The sequence below is a fragment of the Lissotriton vulgaris genome, chromosome 2_1 (genome assembly GCF_964263255.1).
Source record: "Lissotriton vulgaris chromosome 2_1, aLisVul1.2, whole genome shotgun sequence".
NCBI lineage: Eukaryota > Metazoa > Chordata > Amphibia > Caudata > Salamandridae > Lissotriton > Lissotriton vulgaris.
The window spans coordinates 525,673,290-525,696,098 of NC_141687.1; the positions used below are offsets into that span (position 1 = coordinate 525,673,290).

Genomic DNA, 22,809 nt, shown 5'->3' on the forward strand with positions numbered 1-22,809 from the left:
TGTTGGAGTTCCCAAGGCAGGTCTCCCTCTGAGATACCTTTTGACAAGACTGGTGCTAGAGACTCCTGTATGCCCTCCCTTCCTTACATCTTCAACCTAGAGTTCTGAAAAAGATTACAAAGGACCAACCCAAATCATCCTGGAGGTTCTGTACTGAGCGAGGTGAGAGTGGTCCAAAGATATTTTGGCCCTGGGCATTTGTCCTCCAGGCGCAACAGCAGGGCTGAGTCTTGCACCCAGACCTGAATAACCTACCTTCATACATGGAGATTGAAGAGCGACAGTTGATGGCTTTCGATCTCCCTCCCGAAGTGGTTGGTGCCTTCTTGGCAGCCAGGTGTCCATCCCCCAACACTGTATATGCAGGACGCTGAGAGAATTGTTTGGTCTGGTGTTCCTCCTGTAACCACCTACCCCTTAATGCAAGATAGTTGTGCATTTGTTTTGTCTTCCAATAGCCATGATAGGCTTACTGTGTCAACTTTTAAGGGTTAAATTGTGGCCCCTCCGGCCTTTAATTTGGTTTTTACTTAATGTGCACACTCTACGTCTGCTAACCATTAAAAAGAAATGTTTCTCATCGCCATAATACCTGGCAGGCAAGAGTGCAAACTCCGGACCTTGTCTGTGTAAATACCATATACATCCTTTTTCCCCTACATCCTATTTCCCGGGCAAGCTGGTCCTCCTGATAAGGGCAGCATTCCTGCTGAAGGTAGTCGCACCCTTCAGCATCGGGCAACTCATCACCTTGCCAGCTTTTTAAGTTTCAACTCTCTCCTCTAAGGAGGAGGAACTGCTCCACCATCTTGACTCTTAAGGGGACCATCAGTTTTAAAATCAAACCAGAGAGCATCAGTTTGATAATCAGCCTTTTGTGGACTCCCGTGGGGATACGGGGTGCAGAAAAGAACTATCCCCAAATTAAGTTTTTCTATATTGAGATATGTTATGGGCTATCTAAAAAGCAGCCCCCGGAAGGTTGGTGCACTGATTCCATCATAGCAAAGGCTACTACCACCGCACTGGTGTACGATCCTGGACTACTGGCTAGACAATCGGGTGCAACCGGACGGGCACTTTGTCCAGTCTGTCCTGCAGGATTTCATAGTTTGAGCCATTCCACTGTCCACTGGGGAAATACTGGTTTGGTATCCGTTCACAGGGTAAAGTAATCTGAGATTTGAAGTCTCTGTCAGAAGGACCAAGGAACTTTCCTTTAGTACCCTCCTTTTTCTGTGGAACGGACTCACACGGCTAATTAATAGATTAGAATCTAGAGATTTGCACAGTGGCATAGTCTGACTTCTACGAACTATGCGTCTTTTGGCACAGACATAGATCTGAAAGAAACTGACATCAGCACGCAGAGATGACGCAGAGTGGTACCAATGTCGTATCCTAGGTGGGATAGTCTCGACACAGAGCTGCACAACACCACCTACCAATGCATACAGGAAATTCACAAGGTGAAGAATCTGTTATAGTCTCTGCCAGAAAAGGTGTTACCAAAGGTGAGTAACTTGTTCCTTCATCTCATGCATAACCCTTCATGGACAAGCACCCTCCTACCAGCGCAATCGGATACCACACCCTCTAACAAAATGCCCAGGGTTAACCAACCAAAACATACTTTCTATACACCCAGTTAAATAAAAATATTTTGAAGATAGAAAACTGCATGTGCAAAGTTTACAGAGCTTCAATTCATTCACCCCTTTTTAGCAATGGTAACGTTTTCCTCACACTGCACCTTTTCCAACAGGCATTTGAGCTTTAGCATAATAGACTGACTTGTTTGTGTGACTGGCCACTGCATCTTTATCATGGTCTAAGCTGACAATCTCACTTCCAGATCTTCTGTTAACGTTCTTTTGTGAAGCCCTCTGAAACCACCAATAGGATGTGTAAACTTTACGTAAAAACAGTAAACAAATGTTGCACCTAGAAACACGATTCATCATTGCACGACTGAACTTCATGGTAGGAATCTTTTTTACCACCCATTGTCTTAATTTGCCTGATTTCAGCTTCACAATTTCTAGCTATAAGATCAGAGTGCAACTCATTTACCCTCATATGTGGCCAGTTAGCAACAACGTAGAAGTCTGCCCCACTTCTATTCAGGTGTGTCTGCAGAGTTTCAATTGTGTAGCTGATTGTGTTATGGTAGGTGTTTTCGGGTGGTCTTGAAGCCCTACCATGCCCGACCAAGCACACCCCTTAATAGGTGGGAGGACGTAAAGGCGGAGGACTGAGATATGTACAAGTCCCTATCTGACACTATTGCCTCACTAATGGTGTAGATGCTCATAAATTGTGCTTCACATCCGTTATGTCTACTACGTGGGAAGAATGTAAACACATTGCAGGTTTTCTTACAGGAAGGTTGTAGCCAAATGAGAGAGGAAAGCATTTCATAAACCAACCAAGCGCTTTAGCCAGGATTCTAATTTATACCATAAATAAGACAAAAAACACAAGTTGATCTTTTCCACTGATACCTTTTACAGTTGAGAGGTATATGGAAGCATGAAGAATTAGGTGATCCTATGATGCTGAAAACTTTGATCACTGTAGCGAAGGAGTGGATAAGTAAAGATCCTTTTGGCCAGACAGCCTGGGTCTTTATTGTGTGTTTACTGAAGTCCGTCATTGTAGCATGAATGTGGTATCTGTCTTCACCCTCTAATCATAGAGAAATCATGCACAATTTAATAAAGCAAATCCATGCTTGTTCAGACATGTCCAAATGAAAAAATGAAAAGCAGTGTCTGGTATGTCTGTCGATGAAGTAATGTGGAAAAAAATCATGCCTGAATATGAATCGCTAACCGAAATGAGGATTAAAGAGAATTCAGCGTTCTTTCATTTGTCATTAGCTATAAAGAAGCTGAGTAAAGAGAATCAACTCATAAAACACTGTGTTACAACCTTTTTTTTCCACTCAATTTGTATAACGAAGTACAATTACTATGGATTTGACATAACAGCCATAAACCTAGCAACTGTATTTTTGTAAACAATAGGTTGTTGCGAATTAATGTTATTTTGTTTGCTTAACTTTTAGAAAACATCAGCCCAGAAGAAGAATATAAAATTGCCTGTTTACTTATGGTCTTTGTGGCAGTTTCCTTGCCAACATTAGCCAGCAACGTCATGTCTCAATACAGTCCAGCTATTGAAGGTATTTTGTTCCTGAACTTTTCCTTACAGTTGAGATTTATAACTTGCCTTGTATGTGCAAAACGGAATGGAAACATTTATTTCTAGTAATTATTTATTGTGTTGTTTTCTCCTTTTTTTTTTCTTTTTTGTCGAGCTCTGGCATTTTTCCTAAATAAACATCAAAATGCAAGCACATACATTCTTCCCCGGGGTTTTCAGTCATTGATCACTTGAAGTGTCATCCATATTTTGCTTTCTCCATTCAGCCATTTGTTTCCTTTTAAATGAGCAAATGCATTCTTCCGAACCTCAGTGTGGTCATACACAAAGAAAATAGTCCACTTAAGAGCGAGGCACCAATGGGCGGATTTGTCCTTTAAAAATAAAAAAATAAAAATATTTCACAATGGCCAAGTAGTTCTCTCGGCACTGCCCTTGAGCCCTCATTGCACTTACAGTGTGCCTTATCCCATACCGGCATTGCAGGCAGCACTCCTATTTAAATTAACATCATGAAAATGTTGCACACGCCTACACAGAATGATGTCCCTCCATAAATGTATTTTGTAATACTTTAAAAAAGGCATTCAAAGATAACTGTATGTGTGCATGTTAGTGCATGCATTTGCAGCCATATTATAATAGTTTTGACTAAAGTATAACAAAAACATTCCAATAAGTCCATATTTGTGTGCAAACACCCAACCATATTATAGAAATATTGATACAGTAAATACATATTCACATCTATCACAATTCTAGTCCCTGTTGCAAGAGTTCTTCTAGCACCTTCAAACTGATGAGATAACAATATCTAATAATATAAATCAATAACTGATCATGACTGGTTCATAATCAATTACATTAAATCCAATAATTATTAGATAAAAAAATTATGCTCCAACTTCTCAGTATCCTTGTTGTAATCCAAATCTTGAATATCTTACATATGGGGTCTTTAAGGTTCCACACTTTCTAACAGTAGTGCCTCAAACTTTATAATTTTTCACAGTGACTTATAAACTGCTGCAAATAACACAAGAAATCGGATCTAAATTTCTTAAACTCTTGAAATTAGTAACATTTAAATAACACCTACCCCCCTTACCTAAGATCTTTTCTCACCTTTCCAAAAGGCAACCATAACCGGCAAAGAGAGATTTCAGAAATAGGTATCCTAGCAGCTATGAGTCTCTAATGGCCAGTTTTTATATATGGTCTCAATCAAAATAGCTACCGCCATGTGCATTTCAGAGTTCTACCTTTGTGTGGTACATCCCTTATAACTCGCAGCTAGCATTAAACACGTCCCTCTCCTCGGCATAACGGTACCTAGATGAATATGGTTCATGAGTGTTACAGAATCCTCAAGATATAAATAACCATTGTCCAGCCCAACTCCCTAGTCATCCAAAATGCCTGCAAACAGGCCTCTGCTCGGTCTACAGGCAATGCCCTGCGACCTGACCGACACCTCCGCCCAGGATGTGCTTTGTTTCTGGTACCAGAGTGCAGGGGCTCTCGGTCCAGGGGTCCAGAAACATGTCTGGTGGTGGCGGGGTGATAAAATCCAGTCTGTAACCACACCATGGTTGGTAGTTTTCAGGGGGAAACTCTGAGGTACCGTCTAAGTACATGTTTCAGTAAATCCCACACTGGCATCAGTGTGGGTTTATTGAGAGGAATGGTTTGGTACCAAACACTCCTGTGTTCACAGTAGCTATCATGGTGCTGTGGAACTCGAGTTGTCGAGTTTCCAGCCCATGTACTCTCTATTGCTTCCCTTGCAGTTACAATATTAAAGAAATAGACCTAAATATTGTAGGGGAATATCCGCTCATACAGATAGGCCCACACCTGGGATATAGTGCACCCTACCTTAGGGCTTGTAAGGCCTACTAGAGGGGTAACTTACCTCTACCTTAGGCAGTGCTGGTTGACATGGCGCACAGGCAGTGTGCCATGTCAACTTTGTCACTTTTGTCTACACCATGGCAGTCCTTCTGCAGTGTCAGTCTGCTTGGCCTATGTGAGGAGTCCCTCGTCAGTCCCAATGCCCTAGGTACCCATGTACCATTTACTAGGGACTTACAAGGGGCCTGAATGGATAATTGTGGAACAGTTTTAGTGAAGAAGCACTGGTACATGGGACCTGGTCAATCGAAATCACATCATTTTCCAGAAAAAAAGTGAGCAGCTAACCATGTCAAATGTGGCACTTTCTCTTATTCTCCCTAACATAAAATGACACCCTTTATATTGTTACACATGGTAAGCCATGGGCAGAGCTTCGGCCTGGTCCTGGCCCCAACTCCCTGCTGTGCACAGGAGAGAGTTGGGCACCAGCGGGACATTGGGTGAGGGGTTTGGCCACAAGTCAGGCCCTTTGTCCTACCCCAAGCCACATATGGCGATAGACATCTTACTTTATGCAAAAAAAACTGAAATTAGTTTTAAAAAAAGCAAAGTTAAAAAGGGAGTTATAATTAGATGAAAATGTCAGTTAAAATATACTGTATTAAACTAACAAAATCACTGACAGTCACCAGTTATAATCATTTCAAATAGCTATAACTCCTGCCTTAAAGTAACTATACCTTGCACCCTAGCCATGCACTGCTAATCGCCTCCCATATTACATCACTCATGACATGTTCAATAAAACCATTATCTGAAAGAAACACGTAGTGATAGATTCCTTACCCTAGAATTACCCCCAGGCATCAGACTGGATCCGGAAAGTTTTCGTCAACAGTACCCCTGCGCTTCGGAAGGTGGCGTTACGCGGCTCCGCATCCATCATTGACGTCGTGATCGCTGAGATGACGTTGGGGCAGCTACTTTGACGCCACCTCGCGCGCTGATGTCAATTCTTTCTTGTTCCGCACCAGCAAGCGCAGATTCAGAGAGAGCGGTACCCCCAGTCACTTTTTGACTGAGTTATTCGTGGCCGTTTTGTCTCTTCTTTTTGAGTCGATCGACTCCTGGTGCCGTAGGGATGCCCGGTTTCAAGTTTTGCGGGGACTGTCATTGTATGATGTTGGGGACCGACCCGCACCGCATGTGTCTCTACTGCGTGGGGCTCAACCACAACCCCAAGTCGTGCACGACTGCCGGGCCATGGCGCTGAAATCTTTGCGGGAGTGATTCTGAAAGCTGCTTGAAGTTTGGCAGTCGGCGCAGCGCCGCTCAAGGTCCTGCGGGAGGTCGAGAGACCTGTCGCATAGCCATCATCATCATTCGTCTGGATTGAAGTCTTCACACTCTGGGTAAGGTAAGACGAAGCATCACAAGAAGTTGAAGAAGCATCATCACTCACCGACTTCCCATCATGGCTGAGAGTGCGGGTGGTGCCTACCCCACAGTTCCGGCGGAGCCTACTGTGTCACTGTCAGCCTAGCCCCCATCCCGGGTATGTCGACGACTCCGGCCCAGCTGCAGGAATTTCTGGCAGCCATGGCCTTCCTCTTTGGACCATCGGGCCCCGTTGGCGTGCCTTAGGGCCCCGTGGGCCCAACTGGGGGTCCTCTCCCTTTACTGACTGCGCTCCGGCTCCAGCATCCATGACTGCTTCAGCCCCGGTGCCGCAGGGCCCCCAGGGATCCAAGCCTGGATCCCGGTCGACACCGGTAATCTTGTGACACCTCCGCCGAAGTCGACCCCACCGGCACCACTCCCGACGTTGCCTGTGCCCCCGGACGACGTCGTCCCCGTTTTCAGCCCTGAAGTGGGCATGGCTCCGGAACGGCGTTGTTAGACGCCAATACCGACGCAGATGGGGCCTTTCTAACCCTATTTCCACCAGCCTCCGAAATTTTTTCTTATGCCAGTTCAGGGCTGCGATCTGTGAACACTGCATGCCTCTTGGGCCATTATTTCCACTCTGTGTGGGATACAGTGGCACAGGTGCTGCCTCAGTGTCCGATGAGGCCCGGACAATGCTCTCAAAAGCTGAAGGAGAGATGCGGCGAAGTGCACAATATGATGTGGCCTTGACACCGCTGACTGGCTGGGCAGGGCGATTTCCACAACAGTGGCGCTCCGCTGTCACGCCTTGCTGAGGACTACTGGCTTCTCGGGGGATGTTCAGAACACACTGATAGACATGCCCTTTGATGGCATTCGCCTTTTTGGCAACAAGACAGATAGTGCGTTGAAGCGTTTTAAGGACTCGCGGGCTAAGGCCAAGTCCTCCTGCTTTTCACTCCTTTTGTGGCCACGGAAGGGGCACCCCAACATGTTCGCTTCAGAGCCACAGGCCACAGTAGTAACAGTCTCAGCGCGGGACCCGCAGAGGCGGGTCAAGGGGCCAGCGGGCGGGTCAGTCCACCTCCACCCCGGCCACCACTGCCTCCAAACCTTCCTAGTCCGTTTTTTCAGGCCCATCAAACGCCAGTGTGCGGCAGGATTCGCCATCACCTTCCCCACTGGCGTACCATCCCTATGGACGGGTGGTTTTTACAGATAGTCCGAAGGGGCTACTACCTCCCCTTCAAGACTACCCCTCCAGCCATGCCACCCCAGTACCACTGCATGTCCGGGATCACTTGGCACTTCTTCTACAGGATTTTGTGTCCCTCTTGGCCAAGGGGGCCATCGAGCGCGTTCCAGCGCCAGAAGTAGGTTGTGGTTGTTATTCCCACTACTTTCTGGTGCCCAAGAAGGGCAAGGGTCTGCGCCCTATCTTAGACCTCCAGGACGTAAATCTCTTCCTCCGGAAGGAGAAGTTCAAGATGTTAACTCTGGCTCAGGCCTTGTCTGCCCTCGACCCTGTAGACTGGATGGTAGCGATCTACAGGACGTATATTTCCATTTCGAGTCCTGCCGGCCCGCCGGCGTTAGCTGCGGTTTACGGTATGCCGTAAGCACTTTCAGTTAACCGTGCTCCCCTTTGGCCTTACCAGCACCCCTCGTGTGTTAACAAAATTGATGGCGGTGGTCGCAGCTCATCTGCGCAGATCAGGGGTTCCAGTCTTACCCTATCTCGACGACTGGCTGTTGAAGGCAGGATCGCCCCAGGCAATAGTCTCCCACCTCCAGACTACGGCCGACCTCCTGCATTTGCTGGGGTTCTCCATCAATGTGGAGTAGCACCTGATTCCCTCTCAGAAGCTCCTCTTCATCGGAGCGGTTCTGGATACGACATTCTTTTGGGTCTATCCTCCCAAACGGCGAGTCCAGGATATTCAGGCTCTGATTCAGATCTTTTGGCCTCTATCCTGGGTTTCGGTCAGGCTGACCCTGAGGCTGCTGGGCCTCATGGACTCCTGCATCCTGCTGGTCGATCATGCCAGATGGCATATGCCGGCTATGCAGTGGGACCTGAAGTTCCAGTGGGTGCAGCACCTTGGGAACCTGTCCAAATCCGTTCAGATCTCGGAGGGCACTGCCAGACAGTGGTGCCTCACAAACCGGAATTGGGTCAATGGCAGATCCCTCTCCCTTCCCCAAACAAAGCACACAGTGGGGCGGTTACATGGGTGAGGCGGAGATCAGAGGCCTCTGGTATCCGGCGGAGTCCCGGCTCCATATCAACCTTCTGGAGCTTCGGGCGATCCGACTTGCACTGAAGGCATTCCTTCTCTCTGTCCGGGGAAGAGTTGTGCAGGTGTTCATGGACAACACCACCGCCATGTGGTACTGCAACAAACAGGGCGGATGGGGTTGTGGACCCTATGTCATGAAGCTCTGCACCTCTGGACATGGCTGAAACATCGGGGCATTTCCCTGGTGGCCAAAGTCATAATAGAAACCCCTTTGTATTGATATACACTCGTCAAACCATTTATACACAAATCACCCCTAAAAAATAAGATTAGGTGGACACGAGGGATGTAAACAAAAAAGATAACAAATCTAAAAAAGTACAAATGTATTCATAGTTAAAAAGCATATAGAGCATGGTGCATACAATACATAACATTTAAATAACCAGGCTAGGCAATAGTATTCAGACCATGTGGTCTATAGCACAATGCAATCTTTGTTTAAAAAACATATATCTACATAGAAACACAAGAGTATACAAAAGAATTTAGGGACAAAAGAAAAAGGAAAATCTATTTCCTAATGCAGAAGAAAACTAATAAACCATACAAAGATCAATTGTGACAGCTATAAATAATTCGTGAAAATGCGGAAATTTGAGACAATTGTCTCAAGCTTTATTTTAAATTCTATGGGACATAAATGTGTCCATCCTCAGCGGTGACTCACATCCATACCTCATATAGACAATTCGATTGAAATCTTTCTTCTATAGCAGAAGCCCTGAAGAAGTCCCATGCTTTGGACGAAACGCGTCGGCTGTACGGTGCTTCATCTTTTTGAAAATAAAGGAACTAAACTGAAGAACCCTATTCTGCTTGACTCATTGAAAACATCAATGTTGAATGTGGTGGTGCACCTGTGCTGTTATGTTTAGTTAATCAAAGTTCCCTAGGGAATAAGCACTGTTACAGTGGGTGCTATCCAGTGTGCACACATACCCTCACACAAATATCAGGGGTACTTATTACCATTTGGGGTTATTGTTTATTAGGTGCTAACTTTAAGAAGGTTCCACTGTTGATTCTGTCTTCTCTTGGTGTTTACCTGTTCCCTGCTATCACTGTCTCCTTTCTGCTAACTGTTAACTTCCCTCCCAAGCCCTTGCAACAGTTTTATAACTTGGCAGCTACTTTTAAGTATTTAGATTTTTGATCTATGCCTTTTTTTTTAACGAAAGAACATGGCCCCATGTTTGATTCTTCAATTTACTTACATTTTGGTTGCAAATAAATAGCATACTACATTTATGTCATGACCTTTGCATGTAACAGCGTTTATCCACAGTTTCTTTACTGCAGAGAAACAGCAGGCTATATTTCTCTACAAAAGGAAATACCAAATTAGGTGTTTTCCCCCAAAATATTACAGATGCCACTAAAAAGGGCACACTGTTAAAACCTGCCTTTTCATTAGCAAAAGGGATCAAATCAGTGTCAACCTTGGAGTATCGAGCAGACACATCACAATATTATCCATGCCGGTATCTTAATCTGGGTGGAGTAACTCTCACTTTAGAAGTTAGCAACTATGAATGCCCAGTGAGTCCACTTTATTAAACTTTTGTAAGGTGTGTAACTTTTCAAAATTTCGTACAGTTTCTCCTAAATGTACAGTTGTGTGCCACAATGTTTCCTCGTTCAGCCCCGATAGGGTTATTATTCATTGGCTCCAGGCTCTGCAGGGGTTGGAGGGCGGTCTGGGGTCTGGTTAATAATGATTTTGTTACACGAGTAATTGTAGCTGGCACCTACTAATGCATATGATTTTTTATTTTTTTATTTAGGACACTGCAACAACATACATTGCCTGGCAAAAGCTATTAACCAGATTGCTGCAGCCTTGTTTACTATTCACAAAGGGAGCATTGAAGACCGCCTTAAAGAATTCCTGGCTGTGTGTATAATTTTTTGTATCATTATTTTAGAAGTTGAACCTGAACTAATGAACAAATGCTGTGCTTCTGTGATAAAGCTTGAAGCTATGACATGAAAGATCAGTGTGTAGACTAAAAAAAGAAGTAAATGCATTGTGGGTTGAAGATATTTCAAAGGCCAGCCTTAACAGTTTATTTGTTTATAGTTCTTGGATCGGTGTATCATACCAGTTCTCCTATTTTCCTCAATATAGTCTTTTTGTGGCAACACCAATCAAGGTTCATTAGAGTTGGAGTTTAAATAATGGGCCTTATTTGGTAAGTAGCACTTGCATTTATATGGGGTCCGCGGTAAACCAAGCTACATGGTTGTGGTCCCATTGATATCTGTATGTCGTGCAGGAACATGCTGGAGACTCGCCGGTTGAAAATGGACTGTGGTGACTGATGGTAAAATGGTTTCGAGGGCCATGTGGCTGAATGAACAAGGTCTAAGCTGTTCTAGAGAGGTGTATGGACCCACACTGACCCAGCATGCTGGGTCAATACATATTCTTGGTCACAGTCAAGATATTGTTGTTAGCTATCTCATAGAAACTTTCAGCCACAGATTCCTTACCTTTGACTATCACTGGGCGTTAGCCTGGATCTGGAAGATTTTTGAGTCTTCCATGCCGGAAGTGGCGTGCGCGGTACATATACAGGTGCCAACCGGCATACTGATGTCAGTTACTTGGGCGACTTTCCACAGCAGGAGCACAAAGTCACGATGGGAACAGATCAATGGTGTGGAAAAAACTAAGGCCCTGATACTACAATGGAAAGAGGCTTGGTAAGGAATCTGCGGCTACATAGTCTCTACCAGATAAGTTATTACCCAGGGTAAGTAACTTGTTCATCTGATAGAGACTTCTAGCCGCAGGTTCCTTACCTTTGAACAGACGCCCAAGCAATGCCTTCCCCACAGTGGGTCTGCAAAGCCAATTCAAAAGCAAAAGTCGTGTAGGACTGAATGGGCTTAGTGCCAGTCGTGATAGACTTGAAAGTCCAGGCAGTAGTGTTTGGTAAACGTGTGCAAGAATTGCCCACATTACTGTCAGACAGATATCCAAGACAGGAACTCTGTGGGCTCACACAGTGGTTGTAGTCTTAGCTCTGGTGTAATGAGGATGCAAATCCTCTTGGGGTTGTTTCTTGGCCATGCGTAGCCGATCTTTAGGCAAAGCACTATCCATCTAGAAATGGTCTGTTTCTGCACAGCCTACGTACCCTATGAAGAGTTGATCATCCACACAGAAGTCTTAACAATAATGTTCTTTTTTGGATCTAGACAGTGGAGTCTTTCCTCTTCTTTAGAGGGATAAGGCTGAGCAAAGAAGTTAGGCAGGGTGATGCTTTGACCTGCATGGAAAGAAGTCACTACCTTTGGAAGGAAGAAGGCACATGTCCGGAGAACCAACTTGTCCAGATAGAAGATAGTGTATGAAGGTTGTGCAGAGTGCGCCTGTAATTCGCTGACCTTCCTAGCTGATGTTATGGCCACTAGAAAGACAGTTTTTTGTTATTTTTTTTAAAACATTTTTATTGCCGTTTTGTAAGTAACAAAAATTGATACAGTACAGTAGTATTTGATGGTGCACACATAATGATCCAAAATATTATACATGAGTTGTACATCTGACATCTTCAACAGGAAATGTTCTTCACATTTTCTAACTGAAAAGCAACGACGATTCACGGTATCCTGCATATTATCCCTGTCTTAGTATCGTCATTCACTGAAATTCGACCATGATTCCTCGTGTGGGGGCTCACATATATTCCCACGGAAAGCATTCCACTTGCCCCACACCTGCGTCCATTTTCTTGTCTGTGGACATAGACTGATTTCTCCACTATCATTGCATTTTTCATGTCTCAACACCATTGGTGAGGGGCAGGAGTCTGTTGCGATCCCCAGTCTTGAGCTATATTCTGCTTTGCCAATGTCATAATTAGTGTCAACCATTCCTGAGTCACATGGTTGAGATCTGTGGGCTCCCAAATATTAAGAAGGCATCTCTTTGGTTCCGGCGGAACAGTAACGTCAGTAACTTGCAAGATTGTACTCATAACCGCCCCCCCAGTAATGTACAGTCACTGGACATTGCCATAGCGTGTGCAGAATTTTGCCTGATGCTCCACACTGTCGTAGGCAGATCGGTTTGTTCGTCTTACCTATTTTGTAAAGAAGTTTTCATGTATAATAAGTGCAGTGTAAAAGTTTCAATTGTATCCGCTTGAGTTTAGAAGATATCGCAACTTCCTTTGGGGACGCGAGTGCCTCCTGCCAATCTGTGTCATCTAATTCTCCCACATCCGATTCCCATCTGGCCTTAAGTGCTGTTGTGGGGTCCGGCTGATTATTTATTATTTTCCAGTTGGTTTGGAAGATGGCTTTTTAGCTCAGGTGATCCGTCAGGAGTCTATCTTCCAACGGTGATGCCTCTGTGAATTGTGTTCCTGGTGGATTTATTCCCATGAGTGCTTGTCTGATCTGCATATAACGGAACAATTCTATCTGTGCCAGTCCGTTTGTGACCTGTAGCTGGGCAAATGTGATAATTTAGCCTTTCTTCCACATATCTCCCACCTATGAGATTCCTATCAAATCCCACTGTCGAAAGCCTTTGGTATTGCTTAGTTTACCTAAACCTTTTGTTTCCCATAGTGGCGTGGCCTGTTATTACCCTTCCCAGCCCAGTGCACGCTGCGCCTCAAACCAGACTTGGATGGTATGTGCCATTGGACCTGTGAAAGCAGTCCTTTTAACCTTATTGTAGAGTGCCCCATAATCCCTTCGGTCTCCAGGAGGTGTCTATCCATGCGGAACTCTGGGTCGTCTTGAGGCGCGTGAAGCCATTGATTTATTACAATGAGCTGTGATGCCCAGTCATATACCTTTATATTGCGGAGGGCAAATGTCACCGTCGTACCAGCTCTTTATAAGTTTATGCATGGCGACATGGGCCGTTTTTCCGTCCCACAGCTGATTGGTCACTTCGGCGTTTACTGCTGCAAAATACGTTGGTGAAACCGGGATTGGTGTGTTCTGGAGGACATACAGGAATCTGGGGAGCGCCATCATTTTAAAGAGGGCTGCCCTTCCCAGTAATGTGAGCGCCAGTGTTTAATGTTGCGGCAAACTCGTGCCAGGGGCTGCGTGAGGTTTTCAACGATGAACTGTTTGTTGTTGTGCGTTATATATATCCCTAGGTATTTAAAACCTCTATCTGTAATCTGGATTTCGCAGTCTCGTAGGAGCCATGGCGGGGGACCGTGAAGTACATAGAGGAGCGATTTTGTCCAATTTATAGTATATCAAGAGACCCGCCCATATGATGCACATATGTCCAATAGGCAATTAATTGAACGTGCCGGGGACGCCAAGTACAGTAGTACATTATCCGCACATAGCGAAATATGGTCTTCCTATCCCATAGCCCATTTCAACCCGCGGATAACCGGCTCCTGACGTATCCATGCTGCCAGTGGCTCCAACACCAGCGCAAAGAGGAGCAGTGATAGGGGGCAGCCTGGTCTTGTCCATCTGCAGATTGGGAAGTCTGCCGATTGGGAAGTATGCCGAAATGTGACGGTTCAAAACAACCTGTGCCAGTGGCTTTGTGTACAGTAACTGCACCCACGCTCAGAACTTGTAAGCGAATCCCAGGTGGCGGAGGACCGCGTAGAGAAAGGGCCATTTGACGAGGTCAAATGCCATACGCGCCTCAAGAGACAACATGACTGCGTCCTCCTCTATAGAAGGCCTGCGCGCTGTGGCACTATGAAGCCTTGTTAAGTTAAGTGCTGTGTTGCAGTTCGACATAAATCCAAATTGATCCGGGTGGATCAATTTAGGGAGATACGGCTGCAACCTCATGGCCAGCCCCTTTGCAAGTATTTTGGCTTCTACGTTTATAAGGGAAATCAGCGTATAAGAAATGCATTCACGTGGCAGCTTGCCCGGCATGTGTATTGCAACTATCGTCGCAAGGCTCTGATCTCTGGGCAGGACCCCCTTTCCTAGGCTACCTGTGTAAATATTAAGTAGGTGTGGTATGAGTTGAGTTGCTGCTTTCTTGTAGAATTCCTCCAGGATTCCATTGGGTCCTAGAGCTTTCCCCGTATGTAACGCACCAATTGCTAGCGCAAGCTTTTCCGGAGTCAAATCGTCTTCCAGAGCTTTAGCTGCTGCAGGGGACAGTATGGGCATCTTTATAACTCTGAGAAAGGCCAGATTTTCTACTATTGTGGTTAGGGCCGTGGGTGTGTATAGATTTTCATAATGGGCTGTTAATGCATCAACTATTTCCTGGCGGTCTGTAGTTATAGTTCTATTCTCTAACCGGAGCTGTGCCACCCACCTACTGGCCCTTTCCCTTTTGTCTAGTCAGGCTAAGAGCTTGCATGCTTTATCACCTAGTTCGTAAATAGTGTGTTGCGTCCTGGTGAGTTTGGTTTTTGCCTCTTCCCATGCATAGGTGCTGTACTCCTGTTGTACTAATTGTACCCTATGTGCTGAATCCTCACTAGTCTCTGTGACATTTTCAGCCTCTGCCTGGGGCACCCCTTGATCTAAACATTCAATCGGTTGCCGTTTGACCTGTTATTACCTGCAACTAGGGAGATTGCCTGGCCACGCAATACCTTTTTATATGCCTCCCACAGCGTTGTCGGAGATGGGACCGAGTGCTGGTTTTCCGCCAAGTAGTGCTCTGTTGCTTTGAGGAGACCTTTACCAATCTTACGGTTTTTAAGATATCTGGGGTAAAGCGGAATTAGGCGGCGTCATCTCGGGGTGAAGAATGTGTATGTAATAAGTACTGTAGAGTGGTCTGATATGCCCCTGGGTAAGTGGAGACCTCCAAAATCCCTTCCAGCCCCTGTTGCCAATATGACTATGTAGTCAAGTCTTGAAAGACTATTATGGATGCCCGAGTGGAACGTGTATTGTCGTTCCATCAGATATCTGGCCCGCCAGACATCTATGAGACCAAGAGCACCAATAAATTTTACAAATTTGAGGTTTACACTACTGGGATCTCTAGGGGGTTTCCTATCTATGGATGCGTCTATTGTTGCGTTGAAATTGCCCCCCATTATTAGTTCGCCTTGCAGGAGTGATAATAAGAATTTGCCTAAAGTTGTCTTCTGTAGTGTTGGTGGGATGTAGATGGGCACCAGGTTATAGGTGCGTCCCTCCCATTGTCATGTTATCGCAGCAAATCGTCATTGGTCATCCGCCCAGGACCCGGTCAGTATCCGGGGGAAACGTTTATTAACCAGAATCCCCACCCCGAGAGCCGGATGTGAACTTAGAGTGCACTACCATTTTAAATCCCCATCTATCTAAGGCTTTACTAGCTGAGCCCACCAAGTGTGATTCCTGGATAAGCTTGACAGCGGGACCCTTGCGTTTAATGTGTCACCCAGACCATTAACATTCCATGACGGCACCGTAAAAGGGAGATGTGAAGTTCGAGGGGTTGGTGTTTGGGTGTCCGAAACATCAATTACCTCTATGGCGAAGTGAGGAGCTGCCTGTGAGATGCGTATTGTGTTGTCACCATGGATGTTATCAGATATTTCACCATGTTTCAATACCAAAACTAACAATAACCCATTAAACTATATCCTCCTCCCTGCCTCCCTGCACGGCGGACTTAGAACTACCCGCCACCCCAACTTAGCAGAGTGCTTTTTACCCATAACTTTGTGCTTGCATAAGGGGGAGAGTTGCTCAGTGATCTCCGTATGTTTCCCCTATCAACTTGTAGTCCACAGAGGTTAAACTTCACCTCAAAACGTCCCGTCCCAATCAGCAAGTTTCTCTACTGACACCGTGTGGGGACTTCATTGAAGGGCATGTCTGTTCATAGGTTCAGTAATTGTAACAACAGTCTGAGTTCATCAGTATTCTGTTGTGAACCGCCCGATGCTTAGAGTCCTCTCGTGTCTGGCGGCGGTGTTGTCGTGGGTTGTTGTTTCTGTCTTCGTCCCTGCCTCCTGGGTCCCCCGGCAGGGCGCCATCCCTCCAGCCAGTCATGAGCTTCCTCAGGTGTCCCGAAGAACCAGGTTTTGCCTTCTGCCTCCACTATCAATTTTAGTTCACGGTTGCCCCAATTCTTTTTTAACTTCCAGGAAGTTACAGTGCTTCTAGGTCACCGCCACTGTGTAGTTCGGATAGAGGTTCACAGTGCAGTTGTCTACCTCTATGGGGGGGCTATGCGTGCCACCTGCAGAATAGTGGAAATTACAGGAGTGTGACCCATATACCAAATCTGGACTGGGTAAGGAAGGTTCAACAAAAGAACAATGGTCCAACAGGTAATAGTATTAAGTCAGTTAATTATGCATGCATACAGCATTACTGGCACGGAAATAAGGAGAACAAGAGCCACCCACTGTACATTACTTGCACCATCTTCTCAGTGCGCCGTCCATGCTGTTCACACCTTCACTTGCGTCGCCAAGTTCACCACAGACACGTTTTTGAGCACCAAGTACATTATGGTTGTCACAAATTTGTTTTATGCAGTGCTGCCTTAAACTGTATATACCCGACCTTGAACTTGTATTTTACAATATAAGATGATTGACAATCTCAAATCAATTCATAGAGTGTTCTCCTTATTTCCGTGCCAGTAATGCTGTATGCATGCATAATTAACTGACTTAATACTATTACCTGTTGGGACATTGTTCTTTTGTTGCACCTGCAGAATAGTGTCTCGATCTCTGAAGTTGAATATGCGTGCCAGTATTAGTCTTGTGGGTGGGGGGAGAGGGGGTAGGGATGCTGGCCAGGGCCTTCCCCCGGGCACTCTGTGTGCTCTCTCTACCGAGAAGAAGCTGGACAATCCACTAGGCTGCAGTTGAGTTTTTATAATGTCCTGTACGAAGAGATCCCGAGCCGGTCCCTTCACGCTCTCCGGCACTCCGACCAGGCGCACATTGTTCCGCCTCGATCAACTTTCCTGATCGAGTTTGTCCTCCATTTGTTTCTTCACCCATTCCAGTTCTTGCACCTGTCGCAGTGTCCGTAGAAAGAGCCGCTGTGGTGGTTGTTGTGCTCATTTTGGAGACATCTGCACGGAGCAGTGCGATACCTGTAGAGATTGTACCTATTGAAGTTTGTACCTGGTGCAGGGCGGCCATTACATCTTGAAAAGTATCCTCCTTCGGTTTTTCCGGCTGTGTGTCACCTCCGCTTGCTGCAGTCTGAGTTGGTGCGTCCATCTGGTCCTTATGATAGGCATATTTTTAAAGTTTGTTGCTGGGCACCGTGCGCTGACCCCGGCCTCCCATGTTATCCGGGTTGCTAGTGTCGCGGTAGATCACCCCGAGGAGGAAGGGGGGAAACAGTAGTCGCTGCTGCCTGTTGCGGGAACACCATCCACGTGCGGCCTTTCGGTTTTCCTGTTCCCGCGAATACCTCCCTTAGGCCAGGCTTCGTCCCTGAGGGTTCGTAGCAAGCCCATGGTAGTTATATATTGCTTCGTCGGTTCCATTTGGGACGTCCCGGTGAACCTGCACTTTTCTTTGAAGTGCATCAATAATCACGTTTTTGCACTGTCTCCTTGGCCTGTCTCCGGTGAATGGAGGCGCTACGTTTCTCCCTCTGGTGTAGTCACAGTTGGTTGCTTTTATTCCAAGCAGGAGCCGGGATTGGGTGCAGGTTCACTCATCCTGACGCCCGGGTATACTGTGTCACACCCTAGGACCGCCAGAGAAGGCCCAGCGCAAAGTTTTAACAGATGGGGCGGCCGGGTCTCTGCGGGGGATTAACTAACCCGTCCGTTCAGTGCATTGTTGCTCATGCACAGGCATGCCTCTCTTCTTCACAGGCCCGCCTCTCTTCTTCACAGGCCCATTCCGCTGCCACCACCAAGCACTCCAGATATTTAGGAGTCTTGTCGTTATATGAGCTGCGGGTGATACAGGGCGCGTTAGCAGCACCCTGGCTGTGTACAGGTAGTGTAGGCCTTCCCCGGTCTGCACCTACGTCTCCCTTCTTTCAGCAGTACAGCGGGCGCCGTGTGTTCCCGACCCGTGTCCCAGTGCAGCTCGTAATCGCTGTCTGCGACCCTCGGTCTGGCCTCTGCACTCGGTTCCCAGGCGTTACTACTTTCGTGTTGGGAGGCGTACCCTACAGTGAATATCTGAACCTCTCAGAGTGTTTCGTCAGCCGCTGGGGGTTCAGGCCATGTCTGCCCCTGCTGCGGTCGGCGCCTGACTCGCGCAATGCCCCGGTTTTGCATCTGTTCCTGGGCAACAGCTTCACCCCACGGTCTGGCTACACACCTGACACTTGCCCCGGGTCCAAACTTTCAGCATTTGTGCCTCAGACGTTACGGAGCTACGGCTCTCGTTCTGGGTTAGTTTTTCCGCCGGATGAATGACAGGATTGGCGGCGGAAAACTCGTCGAGCACGGAGCTCCCCAAGTCTGTGGCCATCTTCGTTGGCTGCTAGCCATGCCCCCTAAAAAGACCGTTTTCTTGGTCAAGAGCCTGGGATGTCTATTTTGTAGAGTTTCAGACGTACACGTCATGAAAGCGAGAACCAGATTTAGATCCCACTGGGGCATAATGAATCGCCTGTGGGGAAACATGCTGCAAGCGTTTAAGAAACCTAGCCACAACAGGTGACTTAAATAATGAAGGTTGGTCCGTCAACCGCAAAATAAGCCAAAATGGCTGAACAATAACCTTTAAAAGTGCCCAGAGTAGAGCCCTGCTGGGCTAAGTAGAGTGCAGATATAAGAACCTGGGATAGAGGTGCAAAAAGGGGCTCGATATTTTGGGAATCACACCATGTCACAAACGTATCCCAGCAGCAGGTGTATACCGAGTTGGTTGAGGAATGCCTGGCTGCCAGAATAACATCACAGACTTTGGGAGGAAGGTCAAAAGTGCAGAACCCTGCCCTACTGCTGCGACAGAAGATCCTCTTGAAGGGGCAACCTGATCAGAGGACAGCTTGTCACGCTCAACAGCTCGGGTTACCAGATCTCTGTGTCCAATCCGTAGCCACAAGAATAACTTGGGACTGGTCATTCCTGATCTTCTTGAGAACTCTAGGTAGAAGTGGTATTGCAGGAAAGGAGTACAGGAGGCCGGGGCTCCAATCGAGGAGAAAAGCAGCTCTGAACGTGAGTCGCCTTGGAAACTTGTGAGCAAAACTGCTGACATTTCGCAATCTCTGCAGTGGCGAAAAGATCTAAACAAGGCTTTACCCACTGTTGAAAGAGTCTTTGTACCACCTGCGTATGGAGACTCCATTCATGATCCGCTAGGCATCTTCACCTGAGTTTGTACGCATTGGCAAAGAGAGAGCAGGCCAGGCATTGAATCATCAGGGAAATGCCTTGGCATTACTGTCTCATCCAGAGATGTAGAGCCTCTTGACAAAGGGTCCATGACCCCTCCCCGCCCTGTTTGTTACACTACCATATGGCTATGGTGCTGTCCGTGAGCACCTGTACCATCCTTCCCTTGATCGAAGGAACAAAAATCTGCTGAGCGAAACGCACAAAGTTCCAGCAGATTAATGTGGATCCCAGAGTCGACCAGAGTCCTCTGATCTCCACATCTCCCAGATGGGCGCCCGAGCCCAGGAGTGTCCCATCTGTCACCACTGTCAGATCTAGTTATGTCACTACAGTCAGCCCCGGTTAGAGATAGAAGCGGGTGTCTGCCACTGACCATATCGCGGTTTGTCAGCCACCACTGCATATCTTTTACAGTTCCCTCTGAAATCTGGAACATGTCGAAGAGATTGCCCTGATGCCGTGCACTCTAGTACTTCTGGTCCCACTGCAGAGACTGCATATGCCAGCGGGCATGAGTCGCAAGTGGGATGCAGGAGGCCATGAGGCCCAACAACCTCAGAGTGTTTCTCACTAAAATCCAGGATAGAGGCTGAAACATCTGTATCGTAGCCTAAGTATCCTGGACTTGCTGCTCGGAAAGATAAACTCAAAACTGCACTGTGTCCAAATGTGAGAAAGTGCCATATTTCTTGCATGGTATGCCCTCACTTTTTGCTGAATTGCTGATGTACTTTGACTGAGTGTGCCCTGGGCTCCTGCCAATTAGGTGCCCAAGGCCTGTGTTCCTTCCCTAAAACTGTGTTGAAACCTAAACCCAATTGGCATCTCTGACCACATGTCAGTCCCTGGTAAATGGTACCCTAGGTACCCAGGGCACTGTAGCCAGAGAAGACCCCTAAAGACTGCAGCACTTATTGTGCCACCCTTAGGGGCCCTGTACCCTGACACACACACAAACACACTGCCTTTTCAGACTGAGTGTCTTGGTGCAGAACTAAACAGAGAGTCGACATGGCACACATCCCTGTGTGCCATGCCCACAAACACACTGCCCTGGCATACCTCAGTCACCCCTGAAGCTGGGTGCACTATGCCAGCGGTGTGGGCTCAGGTGCATGGGCCCTGTGCCCCTACAGTTCCCAGTGCCATTCCTGGGCACTGTAAATGCAGTGATGCCATTAAAAGTATATGGTGCTGGGAGTATATCATTACGAACTCCACAGCACCATGATGGCTACACTAAAGACTGAGAAGTCTGGTATCAAACTTCTCAGCACATTAAACTCACACTGATGCTAGTGTGGGATTTAATGTAAAATGCACTACAGAGGGCATCTTAGAGATGCCCCCTGAAACCTAACCAACTCCCAGTGTCCTGACTGCGTGGCTACCGAGGCTGCCACCACCAGACATGTTTCTGGACCCCTGGGTCGAGAGCTACCGCTCTCGGGGGCCTGAAACAATGCACATCCTGGGACGCGGTGCCAAGCCTTCTCCCCCAGAATGGGCAGGGGAAGCTTCAAAGGCATGTCACCTTTTGTGAGCTTCTCCAGGCCAATTGCTGTACTCAGCAACTGGTCCCCACCGGTTCTGACCCCCACTCTGGCGGGAAGACAGGCGGGAAACCCTAAGTGAGGAAACCCCCATTCCTAGAGCTTTGGGCACAAGGAATAATCTGAAGTGTCACATTTGGAGAAGTATGATGCTTAGTAGCTGTGTTGGTACTCTCATTGGCAGCGCTGGCAGTGGCAATGGGTGGTGCAAGATGCAGTGGCTTCCTAACAAAGGCCCCAACACTTAATTTTTCACAAAGTAAGCACTGCTCAGCACCTTTGGGTTCATGTCTGGGCAGTCTTCACAGGTTTTGGAGTTGTACTCATGCTCCAAAAACAAGTGGGGATTTGTGACAGGCTACACAGGGTTTCTTGACTGACATCCTTCACACAAGAGAAAAACTCTTAAAAAGAGTTGATAGAAAGTCTCAAAAATCCAGTCCAAATATGACCGACGGGATCAGCGCTATCTGGCGCGTAAAGGAAAGAAAATACGTCCGAGTGCAGGGTCGTACCTATATAGGTACCACGCATGTCACTTCCGGTGCAAACTATGCCAATGCAGATCCGGACAACGCCACCTACCTGCACGTAGTGGTACTGCTCAGAAATCTTTCCGGATCCACTTTGGCGGCTGGGCATATTCTAAGGTAAGGAATCTGTGGCTAGAGAGAGTCTCTACCACATAAGGCGTTACCAAAAGTAAGTAATGTTTTCTCTTCACCATACCTTCTCAGTAGAGTGAGCAGGACACTAAGGATTAGGAGTTTTTTTTCATTTTTAAACATCATGCAAAGTTATCTTCTACATGACATGACACAAAGGTTATAAACATGGAGTCCACACTCCTGGACTCCATTCTGCTTAGAAGTTTGAATAGCCTAAGACTTACCACTCAGGGCATTGAAACTTTCTGCTGAAGGACAAATTCAAAATGTTCACATTGGCTCAGATTCTATCTGCGCTGAAAGCAGAAATCTGGATGATGACTCTCGAATTTCACTATCAGACCACATTTTAATATTTCTATTGGGATCCATAGAAGTTATTAAAAATAATGCTACAGTCAAGCAATATTTAAATATAAATATTATTCATGCTTAAAGTTACAGGTGATCAACTTGAAAATAGAGAGGACAAACACTTATGGTTTTTTTCCCAGCTTGCATCCTCAAGTTTACTGAAAATTGGCCAGGAAACAGATAAAACAACTACAAGGAACCGAGAATCTGTGTATCTACTTCTTGACATGGTAGGTTTGTTTCTGTGTTGTGAAATAAGCATCAACTTG

The 22,809-nt window shown here is 46.6% G+C and overlaps 1 protein-coding gene across 1 annotated transcript in view; it reads left to right on the top strand.

The window, feature by feature from the left end:
- NCKAP1 (NCK associated protein 1) overlaps positions 1-22,809 on the top strand; it is a 649,223-nt gene that overhangs the window by 581,195 nt on the left and 45,219 nt on the right. Inside the window, exons 28-30 of the mRNA XM_086955458.1 lie at positions 3,071-3,187; positions 10,502-10,611; positions 22,681-22,770. Of these exons, the coding sequence (XP_086811584.1) occupies positions 3,071-3,187; positions 10,502-10,611; positions 22,681-22,770 (317 nt within the window). The remainder of the gene's footprint in view (positions 1-3,070; positions 3,188-10,501; positions 10,612-22,680; positions 22,771-22,809) is intronic.